This window comes from Enoplosus armatus, chromosome 5 (genome assembly GCF_043641665.1).
Source record: "Enoplosus armatus isolate fEnoArm2 chromosome 5, fEnoArm2.hap1, whole genome shotgun sequence".
NCBI lineage: Eukaryota > Metazoa > Chordata > Actinopteri > Centrarchiformes > Enoplosidae > Enoplosus > Enoplosus armatus.
In genome coordinates, this window is record NC_092184.1 from 13,693,660 (window position 1) to 13,712,849 (window position 19,190).

The 19,190-nt window shown below is 40.1% G+C and overlaps 2 protein-coding genes and 1 non-coding gene across 3 annotated transcripts; all 3 read right to left on the reverse strand.

The window, feature by feature from the left end:
* Positions 1–6,956: 6,956 nt before the first annotated feature.
* mrpl28 (mitochondrial ribosomal protein L28) lies at positions 6,957–10,320 on the reverse strand. The gene is made up of 6 exons (XM_070906228.1): positions 10,203–10,320; positions 9,132–9,441; positions 8,222–8,374; positions 8,009–8,143; positions 7,774–7,860; positions 6,957–7,433 (listed from the first exon to the last, which is right to left on the reverse strand). Exons 2-6 carry the CDS (start codon positions 9,414–9,416, stop codon positions 7,341–7,343), a joined length of 753 nt encoding a protein of 250 aa, XP_070762329.1. The 5' UTR covers positions 9,417–9,441; positions 10,203–10,320; the 3' UTR covers positions 6,957–7,340.
* Positions 10,321–11,631: 1,311 nt separating this feature from the next.
* trnastop-uca (transfer RNA opal suppressor (anticodon UCA)) lies at positions 11,632–11,718 on the reverse strand. Its single transcript has one exon. It is a non-coding gene; the product is annotated as a tRNA-Sec (tRNA).
* Positions 11,719–12,915: 1,197 nt separating this feature from the next.
* LOC139285460 (proton-coupled zinc antiporter SLC30A1) lies at positions 12,916–17,851 on the reverse strand. The gene is made up of 6 exons (XM_070906026.1): positions 17,836–17,851; positions 16,632–17,330; positions 14,982–15,248; positions 13,984–14,261; positions 13,646–13,833; positions 12,916–13,234 (listed from the first exon to the last, which is right to left on the reverse strand). Exons 1-6 carry the CDS (start codon positions 17,849–17,851, stop codon positions 12,916–12,918), a joined length of 1,767 nt encoding a protein of 588 aa, XP_070762127.1.
* Positions 17,852–19,190: the final 1,339 nt, after the last annotated feature.

Consider the following 19,190-nt stretch of genomic DNA (forward strand, 5'->3'; position numbering starts at 1 on the left):
TTCTTCTTGGGAAACTTGTAAGGCCACTTTAGAAACTTTCATATATTGAGACAGATTGGGAAATAAACACTATTATCTAACCATTTTGAAATGTCAAATGCTTCTTGTGCCAACTTCCAAATTACGGTTTGTGAGTAAATGTTTTCTTAAAGTTATAATCCTTAAATCAAACCCAGTTTTTAATACTATTTATGGTTGGCATTTTTTCCTTTGTGGCCTTTCAATGTATTTATATTCTATAATTTCCCCTCCTCCTCCCCTGTTAGTGGTGGAGTCCGCCATTGATTCAAATTTCCGTCACAAACAAATACACCAGTTGCTTTTCTGTTGTAGCTATTTCTGATAAAGTAGCTTTTCAAGGAGTGTTTGCTAAGCAGATTCATTTGGGAAATATTCAAACTTTAATGATTATTTTCTGTATTAATTTAATTGTGTACAGTGAAAAACATAAATCATAAATTCCTACAGTCCATGGTGACATCTTCAAAGTGACTGCTTTGTCCAAAAACCAAAGATACTTAAGAACTTAAAATTATATCAAAACAGAAAAAAGAAGCAAATCCTCACATTTAACAAGTTTAAACTAGTACCAATTTACAATTAGCACAATTGTTGCCAATTCATTTTCTGTCGATTAGTGGATTAATGGTTTCAGCTCTTGTGATCTTCACTACTCTTTGTTCCCTCTCACACCCACAAACCTGTTTTTACTGAGTAGTAAACAAACTGGCAGCTGTGTAATGTCAATATGTAACATTCTCAGTCGTCCATCTGTGCACCTGGTTACCTCGTGTGATGCTGTTACCTCTTCTGGCTCTGCCCGTCACTGTTGACTTGAACTTGAACACATGGCGTACAGCCACTGGGAAACTCCACACTGGGCTGGTTTCCAAGGCCTTTTATCTAGTGCACACAAAGAGATGAGCATTATTTCCTGTGAAATGGTACCACCATACCCTGCTGCTAGGACTCGTCCAGACATGTCGACACTTTCAGATTTAACACATGGTCATCCTCTCCAAAGGCACAAAAGTGGCGGTTTGATAAAGACTTGTACAAGCACGTAGACAAGTGTGTATTTTTATTGCCTTATTTTACGGCTACAGGAAGTATCAGCATACTTAAGGATTTAGTTATACTTAAAATTTTAGCAGGGACAGTAGTGGTAGCCACAAAATGTTAAAGGAATAGTTTGACATTTTGGGAAATATTCGCTTTCTTGCCAAGAATTAGATGGGAAGATTGATACCACTCTTATGTTTGTATGCTAAATATGAGGCTGGAGTTGGCAGCTGCTTAGCTTAGCTTAGCATAAAGACCAGAAACAGTGGCAACAGCTAGCCTGGTTCTGTCCAAAGGTAAATGTCAAACTATTCTCTCAAAGCAGAGATTATAATCCGCAGTAAAGCAACGTTTAAGAGTGTAAATCATGTGGATTTGTCATGAGAGTGATCAGACAACTGTGAATTTGACCCATGACTTCATTATTAAAAGGATTATTTCCATAAGACTGCCCATGAGAGGACTCTGTACTGTAAAAATGATACAGGCATTAAAACGGTCACATGGAGGTGAGTCCCAGCACAAGTCACTTCAATACTTCAGGGACTGTTTATGTGAAAAGCCCAGACATGACTTGTGCTTGCCCTGTATTATACTGGACATCTGAATTAGGATTAGACAAGAAGGCAAAACGATTGAGGGAGCAACTCTCTCCTCAAAGCACAAATTCAGTGAAGACAGATGTGCACCTGAGACTTTCACTGTCATAAATGTTGCTAAAACAAATCTTATGAGGGTTCATTGCAGTATTCCTGTTATTATATCAGGGTATGAAATGTTTTCTTCTCAGTGAAATAAAACACCAGCCTCAGACGGTGGGCATGAACCTCAACTTTCAGGTGTTGGTTGGTTTGTGGAAACTCTGGGAAATACTGAGCTCACAGGATTAGTCATGTGTGGTGGAAACAATCAAATATAGAAATGATGACAAGGAGAGATTTAATAAGGGCCCTCGTACGGTTTTTGATTTCAGATGTTTGCCCTCTGGAAGGTGAGGTTTAACTTCCAGTTGCATCACTCCAATGAAATCACACTGGCTCTCCATTACTGGAGTCACACCCACTCTGGCAGGTGATCACAGCTGTTTACAAGCCCTTAATGGTAAATCACACACCTTCTGGTAAATCATCAGTGGTGGAAGAAGTACTCAGATCTTTTACTAAAGTAAAAATAGCAATACCACAGTGTAGAAATACTAAAATGTACTACTACATATAACTAAATGTACTACTATTATTTATAGTGGTGGAAAGTAACTGGTATCAACTGGTTTAACTGCAATATTGATATATATTGTATATAAGTAGTTATATTAACTGAGGATGGCTGATCAAGCAAATGAAATACCTGACAAAGTACTTCATTGCCTCGTGTAAAAGTCCAATATTTGCATAAAGCAGACAAACTAAAAGTAGAGATACTACGGTTTGAAGGGTGTGGCAGACACACTGATGGTTAACAAATGTATAGTCATATCACCATTTCTCATGTCTGCAGATAAATAACTCTAACTCTCCATTCTGTGGACCTTTTAAAAAACAAATTAAGAGACTGAAGACAGATATTTTTAAAAACAATACTAGAGTTTGAATGTTTGAATTAGAGGTGAAGTTGTAAAAGAGTTGCAAAGTTTAGGAGCCACAACCTCAGAAGCACAGAGAGACTCATTTAGTTTGAGCCTGGATCAAGGAACAACCAACAAACCCTGATCAGAGCACCCCAGACGACCAGCTGGTAATGTAGGACTGCATTTTGAGACCCAAATTGGATGTATAATAGAAGACACTAACATGCTATGGTAAAGTAGGTATAATGTTTACCATGACCAACATCTTAGTTTAGCCTGTTAGTATGCTAACATGTGCTAATTAGCTGAAGCTGACGAGAATGTCATCAGTTTTGCAGGTATTTGGTCATAAACCAAAATTTGACCTGATGATGGCGCTAGATGAAAAGTCAGAGGATCACCAAAGTCATTAGGATTCATCCTCTGGGAACCATTAACATCTGCACCAAATTTCACGGCAATTCATCTTATATTTGTTGAGATATTTCAGTCTGGACCAAAGCGGTGGACTGACACTGCCATCCCTAAAGCCATAGTGTTTATAATGTACAGGACTTCAACGGATACATTTTAGGACCCGGGACAACTTTTGTACAACTGACAGTGTTCCTTTTCAATGTTTGATACCCCAGTCAGTAAACATAACATAAAAAAATCCATATTTGGCAAAAGGTGGACTGGAAGGGTGATGTAAGGGGGTGCCTACCATAATAAATATTTACACAAGTAAAGACAAACAGGGATAAATGATCTGTGAATCACAGGCCGATCAAAACGAGCTGCAGCCGTGATCAATGTCACCTCTCCAGCTGAACTGCTGTCAGACTACAGATGGAGGTTGCTGGCAAATGATTAGTTGGAAAAATGTGACACAGACAGCTCATACATGGTCACCGATTGCTCATGGCCTGATTTCAAATGGAAAAAATGAGGTCAAACAACTTTTAGTTTCGCTCAGGGGAGTGAAGATGAACCAGCCAGATGTTCCTCTAAAATCCATCTGCCAGCAGAGAAAATGTGGCGCTTGGTGTGTGTCAGTTTCAGAGTTTGTTGTTGTTCATATAGATGATTTGATAACCATGTGCACCATTTGATAGGGTAATTCCAGACTGAGGTTGTATCTATATAAGGAGTGAATATTTCTGTTTACAGGTGCCAGGTATCTTTTTTTTCCTCCTCTGTTGCAAGGTTACAACACCCACGGGAGTCCCCACACCAGTTGGGACTCCCCATGTTACCATAATAGCATGCTGCAACCACAAAGCTACACAACACCAAATACAACTGACAGAGATCAGACCAGAGGCGATGAAAAGCGAAACCAGGCGAGAAACGGCGGTTTTTATGTTTTCATAAACCCCTTCGTTTTTTTCCCCTGGTCAACTCGAGCACCATATAAGGATGTTAGCTGCATTAGTGCCGTGTTCATGGGCAGATTGCGGTGTTGCGGTTTATTGCAACACTGGTTGTTTTGATGGCAAACAAAGAAATGCTGGAACACATTTAACTGCTGTTTGGATGTTGACATGTGGTGTCATATGGTTCAAATGGATGAGCTTAATAAATGTCTAGAGTTCAATAATTATTTATGTTGTTTATTGTGAGTGTGCTGTATCTTTACTGTTAATTTTATTGGTTGTTCTTGTTTTGTTTTCTTACTTATATTTTTCAGTTTTTTTTAACATGTTTGAAATAAAATCTAAATCTAACCATTTAAAACAAACAAAAAAAGGGCTCAAAATACAAACAAGTCATAATCTCTCACGTTATTAAATGGCGGTTTAACTCATTTAAAGCATTTTGGCTCCATCTATTGAGGAAACACAGACACAACATGTCGTGGGTTTACAGCACATCCTCAGAGGCAGTAAAACACACATTAAGATTGTACTTCAGAAGTTTTTTCGCTGAGAGCTGATGAGAAGTACCAATATCACAATGTAAAAGTACTCCATTAGAAGTAGAAGTCCTGTCTCCTAAGTATGAATTAAAAAGTACAGAAATATTGTTATCAAAATGTACTTTAAGTATGAAAAGTAAAAGTATTCATTAAACAGTACAACAACTCCTGTCACAAGTTATATTACTATGTATAATAATGGGATTGTGAATTATGTGAATGTTAATGAGCTGGTCGTGAAGGAGATCATTTTAACCATTTTATATCATTTTATATACTTAATTAGTTTGATCGATGAATCACCCTGTAAGTAACTACTAGTTGTTATAAATAGATAAATGTAGAAATAAAAATCATATTTTCCTCTGAAATTAAGAAATATAAAGTTGCTTAAAATGGATATACTCAAGTACCTCAAAATGTATACTTAAGTGAAGTACTTGAATAAATGAACTTAGTAAAACTTGATTGATTTTAGAACATCATGCCAAAGGACTGCAGCTGCTGTGCTGGTAGGCAGATTTTGTTACCTTTAGGTAGAGCCAGGTTAGCGGTTTCCCCCATTTCCAGTCTTTGTGCTTAGCTAAGCTAACAAGCTGCTAGCTCCAGCCTGATATTTACTGTCCAAACATGAGACATCTTTTCATCTCTCAGCAAGAAATAAAAAACATGTATTTCCCAAAATGTCAAACTATTCCTTTAACTTGTTTTTGCTTACAAGACAGGAGTCATCTCACCAAACGTCATGCAGTGAATCAGTGAATGATATACAGTGGGGCAAAAAAGTATTTAGTCAGCCACCAATTGTGCAAGTTCTCCCACTTAAAAGATGAGAGAGGGCTCCAATTTCCATCATAGGTATACCTCAACTATGAGAGACAAAATGAGAAAAAAAAATCCAGAAAATCACATTGTCTGATTTTTAAAGAATTTATTTGCAAATTATGGTGGAAAATAAGTATTTGGTCAATAACAAAAGTTCATCTCAATACTTTGTTATATACCCTTTGTTGGCAATGACAGAGGTCAAACGTTTTCTGCAAGTCTTCACAAGGTTTTCACACACTGTTGCTGGTATTTTGGCCCATTCCTCCATGCAGATCCCCTCTAGAGCAGTGATGTTTTGGGGCTGTCGCTGGGCAACACGGACTTTCAACTCCCTCCAAAGATTTTCTATGGGGTTGAGATCTGGAGACTGGCTAGGCCACTCCAGGACCTTGAAATGCTTCTTACGAAGCCACTCCTTCGTTGCCCGGGCGGTGTGTTCGGGATCATTGTCATGCTGAAAGACCCAGCCACGTTTCATCTTCAATGCCCTTGCTGATGGAAGGAGGTTTTCACTCAAAATCTCACGATACATGGCCCCATTCATTCTTTCCTTTACACGGATCAGTCGTCCTGGTCCCTTTGCAGAAAAACAGCCCCAAAGCATGATGTTTCCACCCCCATGCTTCACAGTAGGTATGGTGTTCTTTGGATGCAACTCAGCATTCTTTCTCCTCCAAACACGACAAGTTGAGTTTTTACCAAAAAGTTCTATTTTGGTTTCATCTGACCATATGACATTCTCCCAATCCTCTTCTGGATCATCCAAATGCTCTCTAGCAAACTTCAGACGGGCCTGGACATGTACTGGCTTAAGCAGGGGGACACGTCTGGCACTGCTGGATTTGAGTCCCTGGCGGCGTAGTGTGTTACTGATGGTAGCCTTTGTTACTTTGGTCCCAGCTCTCTGCAGGTCATTCACTAGGTCCCCCCCGTGTGGTTCTGGGATTTTTGCTCACCGTTCTCGTCATCATTTTGACCCCACGGGGTGAGATCTTGCGTGGAGCCCCAGATCGAGGGAGATTATCAGTGGTCTTGTATGTCTTCCATTTTCTAATAATTGCTCCCATAGTTGATTTCTTCACACCAAGCTGCTTACCTATTGCAGATTCAGTCTTCCCAGCCTGGTGCACGTCTACAATTTTGTTTCTGGTGTCCTTTGACAGCTCTTTGGTCTTGGCCATAGTGGAGTTTGGAGTCTGACTGTTTGAGGTTGTGGACAGGTGTCTTTTATACTGATAAAGAGTTCAAACAGGTGCCATTAACACAGGTAAAGAGTGGAGGACAGAGGAGCTTCTTAAAGAAGAAGTTACAGGTCTGTGAGAGCCAGAAATCTTGCTTGTTTGTAGGTGACCAAATACTTATTTTACCGAGGAATTTACCAATTAATTCATTAAAAATCCTACAATGTCATTTCCTGGATTCTTTCCCCCCATTCTGTCTCTCATAGTTGAAGTGTACCTATGATGAAAATTACAGGCCTCTCTCATCTTTTTAAGTGGGAGAACTTGCACAATTGGTGGCTGACTAAATACTTTTTTGCCCCACTGTATTAGTGACCTGATTTAATAATTATTTGAGAACAGATGAGCAGAAACAAGGTTTAAGAAAGAAAAGGGAATCTTTATTTTTTAGATATCCTGTATCCTTATATCACAACTGGTCGGGGAGTATTTACACTGATGAAGGCTTTTCCCTTAATTCCTAAAATGTCTTACGAGTGTATCTTAAATGCAAGGGGAAATAAATAAGCATTACTCCAGCATGGCCTCGTCATTTGTGTCACTTCCACTTGTGGGCCGCTTCCAGATGAAAATACAAGTTGAAACTGCAGCAAGTTCTCCCAAGTGTACAATCAGTACTGAAACTGTTCAGAAACAGAAACTAGATGACTCCCACCACCATCTGGACAAGCTTGTCAGTTCAACCTACTGACTTTTTCAGTCTGAGAAGCTGCTTCTGGTCCCGCTCAAGCGGTTCAGGTTGTCACTTCTCTATGAGGTGTGGCTCGGAGAGTTTTTGGATGTGCAGCTCCTCCACCAGCTGGTCCACGCAGGCTTTAAACAGAGGCTCAGGCTCCTGAGAGACAAGAACAAAACAGAGTCAGAGCCCTCGGGACCAACTAACACAGACTGAACAGTGTTAACATTACAAAGCAACATTTCTTTTTACATCTTTCAGGGGTCTGTGATTTGGGTATTGGTGAAATCTATTTCTCTCAATGAATGTCTTTCTCATTAAAAATAGAAGAGATTTGCACTCTACTCTTCCTATTTATAAGTTTCTTATAAATCTTGCGGCCTGCAATAGAGGAGCATTAGCTCTTCCACTTTGTTTCTAGCTGTTGTGAGGTGAAATGGCTGAAATAAAAGTGCTAAATGAGGTGAGCTTCGGTCTTCGTGTTTGAGGACTTTGTTACCTTGTGCTCCAGCTGCCTCTGTTTCTCCACGGCCTCCTCCAGGCTCAGACCCAACCAGTCGGCCTCCTCCTCAGGGATCTCAAACTGCTGCTCAGACAGAAGGAAGCAGAAAAAGAAACACATGATTTGGGTTTTTATCACAACTCCTTCTCTTTTACAGTAGCTGGTCAGGGTTAGTTGTGCCAGAAATCATCTCCATTCCCAACACATTAAGGACGTAAACAAGCCCACCCACCTTGTATTTGTGGTAGACCTTCTCTCTCTTGACCAGGTTGTTGGGGTAAAGCTCTGTGTTTTTGCGTGCCAGGCGAAGCAACATGGCCCTCTTCAGGTCCATCCCCAGCTTGGAGTTCAGGTCTTCCTTTGATGTCTGAGGTGGATAATTACAGTCACATAAAAAGCCCTTTGGAATATGTAATTTTGTCACACAGAGGTAGCTTTCTCTTACCTTAAGAATATAAAAGTCGAAGCCGAAGGCAGCATCGATGAGGTCCAGAGTGCGCGCTGTGACTGTGATGGTGAACTTGTGGTCGAGGATCTCGCTGTACAACTCTCTCTTGAACACCTGTGGTTTCCAGGTCTTCCTCAGACGAGTCGACAACTATGGAAAGAGAAAAATTCAGAAATCAATAAAACCATGAGACAAGTATGATAAAGTAGAGAGTAACATTTTAGTTTTGTGGACTATTTTGAGTACAGAACTTGTTGGAAATGTCAAAGACAAATAACAAGATGATGTGATGTTCTGATTGGCAAACGTGGATCTCAACATGCATGTCTTTCAATAAATATTTTAAATATGCAATAAACTTCAACAAAACACATTTTGGTCCACATATTTGCATTCAGTGAAGCGGCCCAGCTTTATATGCACTTCACTGATTTCTGTGACAGTGCTGTTGTTGAGTGCGTCCACTCGAGAACCTCATTTATCTCAAAAGTGTGATGAACAGAGTGAAAACCTAATAAACCTTGTAATATATCTTTATTGATAAATTCTTCACGGATAAAAGTATCTTGACAAAGTTGAGCTTGCAACATATCATCAAAGCATCAAAATATCATATTGTAGCTTAAGTATTGTAATAACATAATATTGTAGGACCTGTGTTCTGCACTTACAAAAGATGACAGCCTTAAACCGTTGCTTATTTGACTGCAAACATGACCCTTTGATTTGAATTCCCATTAAGACCAAACTAGATTTTTGATAGTTACCGTGGAGACGAGGTTGACAGCAAGTGGAGCGTGACATGCAAATAAAACCCAGGCTGGATATAAATCTACAGCAGCTGGAAGCTCATGCTGTGTGCATTGTCATGAACTAAGGAGAGGAAATCATCTTCCTGGAGACTCACTTTGTCATTGTTGGCGTATCTGAAGCCTGATATCCAGCCCTCTCCTCCCCACAGGCCGTCCTGGGAGTGTGGAGGGTAGTAGATAGGGATCGGGACATCCTGCACCCGTTCCTTCTGCCCCGTCGTTGGGTTGGCTCGGTACTGGACTCCCAGAGGCCTCCAATGAACAGGAGTGGGATCTTTCTGCTCGAGGGACTTGAGGTAGTGTTTAGGGAGACGAGCGTAGATGCCCTGCTTCAGTTTCAGGACATCCCAGATTTTGGGGGGGTATTTATGAAGAGGCATCACGGACTGTCTTTTAAAGTCAACTCTGGAAGACAGAATAAGGAAAATGTCAGGATGAAACGAACAACAACAAAATGAACAACAAAACTCTGCTCTGAACAAACTCAAATCATCTTCGTATTCATTTAACAATTTTTGCTTCCACTTTTCTTCCACATGCAGGAAATGTTTAAATAAATACCAAGAAGGTTTAAGTTGGTCCAGAGCTGAAACGTGAAACCCTCTCCTTGCATTATTAAGGTGGTTCAGATTCTTTCACAATGAAATGATCAACAGACAGAAAATCTCTTTCAATTTCAATAAGAAGTTGTTTTACTAATTTATCAAGCAAGATATATGGTCACCTCTCACATAACCTGGGGTATAACCTGTTTGGGCTTTTGTAAATATAGCTTTAAATAAATTGATTGAATAATCGCTTAAACAAAGAAATACAAAATTAATCGATTAGTCGATGAATTAATCGATAGTGAAACGTTAGTTAATTGCAGCCATTCTGCATTTCGAATTCGATGAGGACAATTAAAGCCTCCTAAAATATCGTCTGAAATGATTAGTGACGGTAAAGTTAGATGCAGATAAAGAGTTTCTGCTTGGTATAGACTGTCTCTTAATTAATTTTAACTGAAACACAAGTTAATAACTTTCATAACGTCGTCACCTACTCGTTAGCAGGACGCTGACGGGCACAGGCCAACAACACAGTTACACGTCAGTTTATTTGACAAAACGAGGCCTCTACGAGTCTAATATAACGTTGATAATACGTTCAAAAATCTGTCTTACCGGGTAATAAGAAATCAGTGACCTCCACCAAACACAGGGTGAGTTTTTCATCCACTTTATCCCAAAATCAAGCAGGCAAGGACATCACGCATCCTCCGCTACACAGGCTGGTTTCCGCATTGACCTGCCCGCCTACACCGATGGGGAAGATGATTGGATGGCAGACAGGAAATTCTCGCAGATGATTGGCTGTGAGAGGCTGTCAATCAATGTTTTTTTCCGGGCAAAGCGGATGTGGATTCACAGTAAATTCCCCATCCATGCACAATAACCACACTGATTGAATGTATTTACAGTACATGCATTCATTTTTTCGTCATAGCTTTTACATCGTTGTTTAATCATTCATTTCATGCATTTTAAACGTTAAACAACAGAACCATTTAAATTCTCTTAAGAAAATATAACCATATTATTAGGCCTACACATTCATATTAATTACATTTGTACATTTACTCTACTTTTCTCTTTAAAAAAAAAAGATCAAATTTTCATGTTCACAGTAAGTTATGTGTTTAAAGGTGTTCAAAATTATATTCTATGTCATGCATGATTTGAATAAATCAAAATAATCTACAATTCTACAGCTCCACTTTTATTTAATTGATTAAATAATTATTATTTAACTAAAACATATATAAAACATATATAGTAACCAATTCAAGTATTCAATTGTCTATTTTATTAGTATAATTATGGCTCATCTAGTCTTCTCGATACAGTACAAGTGTTGTGTGTACAGAGGTACTAAGAGCTAAATATTAAATACTCATGTTGAATGGCCCCTGCCCCTTGTGTTATATTATTATATAACATAATGACAGATGTATTATGTGAGCAGCATTTTAACATTGCAGTTGGTCGAGGTGTTGCAGATTTTAACAACTTTATATAATGTTGGGTTGTTGTAACCGGTAATAATGCGTAATATGTTATAAACTGATCATATGTTTTGTACATAAAATCTTAATTTGTAAAGTAGCTGTCAGATAAATGTAGCAGAGGTAAAAGTACAATACTTTTCTCTGACATATAGTGGAGCAAAAAAAAAGAAGAAATACTCGGACGAATGCCCCAACAATTAAAGTACAGCACTTGAGTAAATGTACTTCGATGAAGAGAAATTGTGAAGAAAAAATGTGACTTTTAATAACTAGGTCTTTTATTGTGAAGTGCAAGGACAAAACATAACAGGAAGTAAGCTGGTGACGTAGTCAGGAGATCTTAACGGTTGTAAAAAATGGAAATAATAAACGAGTCTTTCAGTGTTAAGTGTTTAAAATGTGCTGTTTACGTTTAGTTGACACAGTTCAGGTATGAATAAATTGTATTCATAAGTTTTGTGGATATCGAAAAAACATAAGACGTAAAATGAAATCATCATAAAACCAAATAGTAGGTGAATGTTACATAATGAGAAACACTGTGTCGCCCGAAAGGTGGAATTGAACCACTCTGCCGCTAAGCAGCTACAGGTTTGAAGCCTGCACCCCGGACCACCGAGGCTCATCCGGGCACTTACAATTAGTCAGTCAGACATTTATATACCTCATACCAGCGAGACCTTTCTTAGTCATGGTGCCACCACAATGACTGTTGTTACTTACAATTTACTTCACAGAGCTCTTGTACACAAAGTGTAATCGCGCGCTGGATGCCCTCAAGCACATTTATATCAAATAAACAGAAAAAAGGGAAACCTAGTCTGGTCTGTGCTGTAGTATGATAATCAGAGGCATTGTGATTGGCTGTCTGAAAATAACAAGGTGGAGCCACATGGTGTCATCGCAGGTAAGAGATATGTTCAGGATTACAATTAAACACAAATAGAAATCCATTTTGGCATGTCACAGCAGGAAGGGCACAGGTTTAGCTGGTGCTATTCGTAATGGCTGCATTACGTTTAAGTGTGCCAATTATTGTGCATGCTAAGCCATCATTATTGTTTTTAGTTACACCTGCAATGACCAAATGTCTGCCATGGAAAAGCCCTCTGTGTGATCTGCTTTACTCTCCCATATATTTCTATATTATTATATTGTTAGATTATTATTATTAATGTATAGATGTAAGTTTAACCTGTAACAATGCATCATATTATATAAACTGATCACATGTTTTGTATGTAAAATCTGTAAACTAGTAACTAAAGTTGTCAGATAAATGTAATGGAGTAGAAGTGTGAAGCAGCATAAAATGAAAATACTAAAGTAATGTACAAGTACGTCAAATTGGTCTTCAGTACAGTACTTGAGTAAATGTACTTTACTTCCCACCACTGGATGTAAATAGAAGTATGTTTCGTTTTGTATTATATGCAGTGTTACATTATCTATATGCATTAGTTCTTGTACCTTTTGCTGCTGTGACACCTCACTTTTCATTCTTATTATTATCTTTAAATGAAAAGAGACACTCTTTAGTATCATAAATTGTTTTATTTCAATACCGACATGAGAGAGAACACAGAGGTTCCAGGTACAAATGATGCAACACAAGAAACAATGCCTCCATTTTCACTGAATTTCACTTCATATTGCATAACAATTTGTGGTGCAGCACCATGTTAATGACATAAAACTAACTGAACATTCACATATAATGTGCAGGCAGTGTTTTGAGAGAGATTACCACCATATTTTCCTTTACATCGGCACATGAATATCAGATCATCCATTTATTTTCATCTGGTGTAATTCTGGTTAAAACAGAGTCAGAGGAAGGTGTTCTCGATGACCAGTGTCTGAGGCTCTTCCTTTGTTTCCCCAGCTGGTGGTGCCAGCAGGCTCCTGGTCTCCTCCTCTAGGGGAGTGCAGCACATATTCCCAGAGCAGGCCTTTCCACAGGCGAGGCTGCAGGCCAGGAGAGGAGGCAGGGAGGGGTCCTCTCTGTGGACGACGGGGGAGGTGTCACCACCCCCACTCCCTGCAGAGGACCCAGAGCAGGACGCAGCAAACTCTGGCTGAACGGTACAACAGCTCACTCCAACACTCTGCAGCACTTTAGTGACCCCCGACATCAGATCAGCACACCTGGACAAATGGGAAATGATTCTGCATTAATACAATACTCAGTTTTTAACATAGGCAGAAACATATTCATGATAACCCTACAATCTAAGAAAAATGAATGTATAATGTATATGTGTGATTGACTGGTGACGTCAAGGATGGACCACCTGTCGCCCAATGTGAGCTGGCTCTAACACCCAAAAGACACAGTAACAGATAGATGTATAAACCAGTAATTGTCCATTTTTATAGCCAATACTACAAATAAGTTTGAACTCCATGAGCTTTAGCCTTCACTGTTGCTGCCTTTACCTACAGTTTAATACTTGAGCATTAGTCTAGAACTGCAAACAAACACGTACATCACAGATGTTCGGTTATACTGTCCGTACTGTCTGTATAAAGAGTTACAGCCACCAGTACAAACTTCACCTGTGTGCTGGAAACCCAGCATGGCAGTGCACATGGACAGAGGCCACCGTGAACGATTCAGTCAACTGCCAGACGTGGAGGTCATGCACAGCCTGCACCCCAGGGACACTCGTAATCCTCCGTCCAAGATCGGATACGCAAATGTGCCGAGGTGTGGCCTGTAGCAGCAGCAGTCCATACCTGTGCACCTGGAGAGATTCACCAGTGAAATAATGGCAACAGTCAGTGCAGGTTTGGATACAGCTGCAGCAAATATGAGCAACATAAATAAATAATTTCTTAAATCCAATACTTTCTAGGTTGTCATTCGAGGGTAGAACTCTTAATTTGGTTCTGACCTGTGGCATAGCTGTGGCAATCAGCGTAATCACAGCCAGCAGGGAGAGGCCAGGATCCAGGTACACCAGGTGGCCACAGGACCCAGAGCTGTGCAGGCACTGTGGGCCGAACAGCAGCATCACCTGGCTGTTGATCAGAGCCAGAAGGGAGGTACAAAGGCCCTGAATGACAGGGACGAATGACTGGAGACGGACTGGCCACTGGCTACTCGGTACAGGACTCTGAATGTGATGTGATGACTTGCAGACTGGAGGGGTATCAGATGCATTTTGACTCTCTGAAGGGGGAGAAAACTGTAAAACGTGACTGTTTCAAGAATCCTTTTTGTGATCAGAGTTACAGTACATCTGCTTTTGGGCCATACAGTGATAAACAAATAGGAAATAAAACAATCATATTTTCCTTAATAACTATCATGTGAATTTAAAACACCATGCTTTCTGGAAAAGGTGGAGTTGAGTCAATTTTATGTACTAGAGCTGAACTGAAATCATTATCACAAAATTTACAAGCATTTGTTTTTGATGTTGATATTTATCGTAATATGGAAGATGTAGGCAAAATCATATGTTCCATAGTTACTGTATTACAACTTACAAAAACTCTTTAAATATGTAAAACAAAACCATTAACCTAATTAAAAAGGTTTTTAATGACGATAAATGATAGTATTAAAATATTGCCCAGCCCTACTTTGACATTATTCTGTGGCTTCACTTATTTCAGATGAGGAGATTGAAGTTCATCATTCTTCTTTTTTTCACATAACCATCTTTCCGTCTTTCATGCAAACAATATTTGTTGCACGTAAAAATGTAATTTCACCCGTAAAAACACACCTCACCCATAACAAACGGGTAATTTCATTTGGTCACATATGAAAACCAAATATTACAAAAACTTGTGTGGAATTCAAATGTTGTCTTTTCACGTGGCTCTTTTTCTAAGGGACACTAAGGTGAGACAGGTGACAGTCCAAGGAGCTAAACTCTCTTACCAAGATGTCCCATGCAGATATTGTCTTTGGAAATTTCTGCGATGTCTTCATAGTCCTGGCCGTCCTGTGGAGCTGCTGCATGCAGGTGGACTTCTGGCTGTGCTTGTGGGATTTGAGAGTCAGTGTCAGGGATGCTGGAGGTTCCCGGATTACAGAGGACAAGCGCCCCATTGTGGACGGAGTCATCCATAGCAGACAGGACGCGGCTAACGTCATCCAGGACTCGCCCCGGCTCGGCCTGGCCTTTGGGTTCCTCCTCAGCCAAGGCTGTGGGAGTCGAACAGAGGAATGAAAAACAAACACGGACACTGTTTGATGTTCCTTACAGCTGAATATACTTGGCAGCTACTTCAAAGTGAAAGCTGTAAGAGCAATATCATCACCTGGACAGGCACAGTAATTCTTCTGTAGTAAAAGATTATCATTACATAATGCCAGTGTGAGTTCGTGCTTTCACACTGATTCATTTAAACTCTCAAGGAGAGTAATGGTTGGTGGGACAGAGAGAGCGACTCTGCAGTAGTATTTAAAAACGGCTTCATGCATCATTGTGAACTGCTACAAATTTAAAATCCTTCAACACAGTCTGGACATCACACATCAAATAACCAACTATAGTATCTCAGATTAGATTGATCAGATTTCTATTGTTAACCAGCTGAAACTGGATGTCAGAGGTCAAAAACCACCACGTGTTAGCATCAATACATGTCTAGGGTAAATATGAAGCTACCGTTAGCATCTCATTAGCATCAAGACTGGAAACAACTGGAAACAGCTAACAAATTGTTATTTTTAGACTTTGTACGGATTAAACAAACAAGACATAGCGTGTTAATTAGTGAGCTTTACTGCTTCTGGTGGGCACATTTTGTTATCTTTGGACGGAGCCCTGCTAGCTGTTTCCCCCTGTTTACAGTTTTTATGCTAAGCTAAGCTAATCGGATGCTTAATATTTACTATGTAGTCACGGTATCAATCTTCTCATCTGACTCTCTGCAAAAAAGTATTTAAAGAAGTATAACCCCGATTAAACTAGTAGTTTGCAGTTTGTTTTGTAGTTTGAAGGCCGTGAATTTCTTTCTGGATGACACCTAAATGGTACTAATGTCCCACGAAGATATAACAGAACCTGAAAGCTAAAGGTGATCATGCTTTTGTTGTTGCTCCTCAAATCTGGAGCAGCTTCCTGCAAAGTCTTAGAGAAGCCACGTCAGTGCACATCTTTGTAAAGTATCTTAAAATGCACTTGTTTTTGCTGGCTTTCTCTTGATTTTATATGTTTTATTTTGTGGGTACACTTAGTTCTGCTTGTTTGTATTTGTTGTCCTCTCTTTCTCTCTCATCTCCCCATAAAGCACTCTGAATGTCCTTTTTGAAAAGTACTTTATAGATAAAGTTTGCTTTCTTGTGCGCTTATATTCCTATCTGAGTGTCTATATGCCACAGGATGGGATTCATGACCTTCTGAATGTTGTTCTTATTAATGGCTTAACTGATCTAAAGTTATTAGTGATTTATTGACCATTAATAAAGCTATTAGTTACAACTTATAAACCCTTTATAAAGATGCCTTTTTAGAACATGATGCCACATATTGTTAAGTGCATATTTGTGCATTCCCCTCAAAGTGAACATGTAAGCTGTCACCTTTGTGGTTCACTTCAAGGTGAGATTCGGTCTCCGGCTGCCTGCTTGCCGCAGCCCTCTCATCCTGCAGCTGATCCCAGTTCAGCCCGAGCACCAGCATCTTATGGAGGAGACTGACAGCTCCGACTGCTGCAAGCAGCAGGGGGCGCTGCACTGGGTGTGGCTCCAGGGAAAAGCTGATGATTTCGATTAGGTAAGAGAGACACAGAGAGGCCAGGATGAGAGCGGAAATGAAAGTCCCCACAGCCTGAATCCTGCTGGTGGTGTAGGACAGACCGCAGTGGAGAGCTGCAGGAGAGACTTCTGGGGAGAAGAGGTGATGAGAGTTAACCAGTGAGGCGGCGTCATGGTGAGGCTGAGGAGTAGGAGGTTGATCTGGGACGGTTGACCCGTCAGTGGTGGTCTGGGTGCCAGGTAGAGGTGTGATGGATGACTCTGCAGGCAGGGTGGAAGGAAGTGCTACTGAGGAGGAGGAAGCATGTGGAGGAGACGCAGGGGAGTCCGAAGAGGAGAGCGGAGGTTTTGTTAGGTTTGCAGTTTGAGGAGGAGGAAGAGCCATGCGCATGAGGATGAAGAGCGTGTGGAAACCGTCCACCAGCGTGATGAGTGACTTGCACAGCTGACTGATGGCAACCTCGCACACCAGCAGCAGGATGGTCACTCCCAGCATGCACCAGTGTAGCACCCTCATACCTGCAACTGAGAGTATAAAGTGCACACTAAAATACTTCAGAGTTTCACAGTTGTTTAAAGATATTCATTGAAGGTTGGAAAGATTTGTGATAAGTCTCTCACTGATCCCATTTAAAAAAAATTAAAATTAAAATTAGAATTAAATTCTGAGCAGTTAAATTTAGATACAGACACTTGAGAGCAACACTGGATGTTGCGGCTGCATCGGTTACACTCAAGGTCAGGATGTTAGCCACATCAGCCCACACAGTTCACACATACCATTGTGCTGTCTTAGCTGATTAGAGATGTAGTTATGGTGCACTCATGCTGCTGGGTAAATTTTCTTTTGCTTAATGTGTAAATCTTCATCTGAAAACTACAGCTGTCAGATGAATGTGGTCAAGTAAAAAGTATAATCTTTCCCTCTGAAATGTAGTGGAGTAAAAGTATAAGGTGCATAAAATGACAACACAGTACCTTAAAATTGCACTCAAGTACAGTTTCTTTATTCACTTAAAATGGACTATACCAGTGTGCCACAGCATGACTGTCATTCACTCCAACATTGAGGTACTTGTACTTTATGTGAGTATTTCTGCTACTTCATACTTCTAGTCTGCATCAATTCAGAGGGAAATATTGTACTTTTTACTGCACTACATTTATCTAATAACTTGAGTTAAAAGTTACTTTGCAGATTCAGGTTAATAATACAATCAACAAGTACATTAGATAAGACTTTACTGATCCTGGGGGGAAATTCACAAGCAGTATATAAAGTAAAGAGAGCTCCACCTTTACCAGCTGCAACATTAGAGGGATGTACACATGAATGCATCACTAATTATGGTCCAGTCGTATAATATAAATTATTCTGAAACAGACCATTTTGCATGATGAGTACTTTTACTTTTGGTACTTCAAATATATTCTGGTGCAACTAATACCTTCTGAATACTTTTGAATGCATGACTTTTACTGGAAACAGAGTACTTCTACACTGTGGTACTTTTACTTCAGCAAAAGATCTGAGTGCCTCTCCCGCCACTGACTGTAAGTCATGAATAAATCAACTAAATTTAAGACAAATGCAACAAATACAGACAATCTACGTTGTTGTTTTTTTTGTCAGCGTAAAGTTTAATTACCCCAGAACAGTGGACGACCCTCGGCCAGCAACCAAAGGCAAGTTGGGTTCTTGGATGTGATCTGTGCGGCGAAATCAGAAAAATGTCATTCATCGTGCTCACCATCTCTCCCTCTCTCTGTCCCACCACACTCCTCCTCTGCTCTAATCGCAGTCATGTGAGCTGGGGGGGGTGGGGGGGGGGGGGGGGTGGTATCGTCCTCTCCTCAGTCATCCCTGTTTGCATTCCCTCCTCAGATAGTCGGTGGGAGAAAATACCTTCAGCGGACACACAGCCCACCCACCCTTCATACACTCTCTGAGCAGATCAAGTGAAGCTAATTTGCACTAATTAAAGCCCCATTGTGTTGTCAGGATTACAGATACCAGATCTGGTGTTACATAACCAGATCAACCAGAAAACCTTGCCTTAATATACTGGAAACATCAGTGATGTAAAACAAAACAGGTGCTACCGTTGCAAACAAACACTGTCCACAAGTATGTTTAATCATGTACATGTAGTATATTAAAGGCTTTTTACCTTAACAAACCAGATATAAAGTGTTTATTAGTGAGCTTTAGAGGTGCTGGTCGGTGGATTTTGGACAGAGCCAGGCTAGTTACTCCCTGTTTACAACCTTCATGCTAAGCTAAGTGTCCCAAAGTCAAACTGTATCTTTATTTATTTCTGTATTTATTAGCTCTGTCTTGCTCTGTCATGGTGGTGCGCCCTCCCTGTCCACCCTCTCTTCACT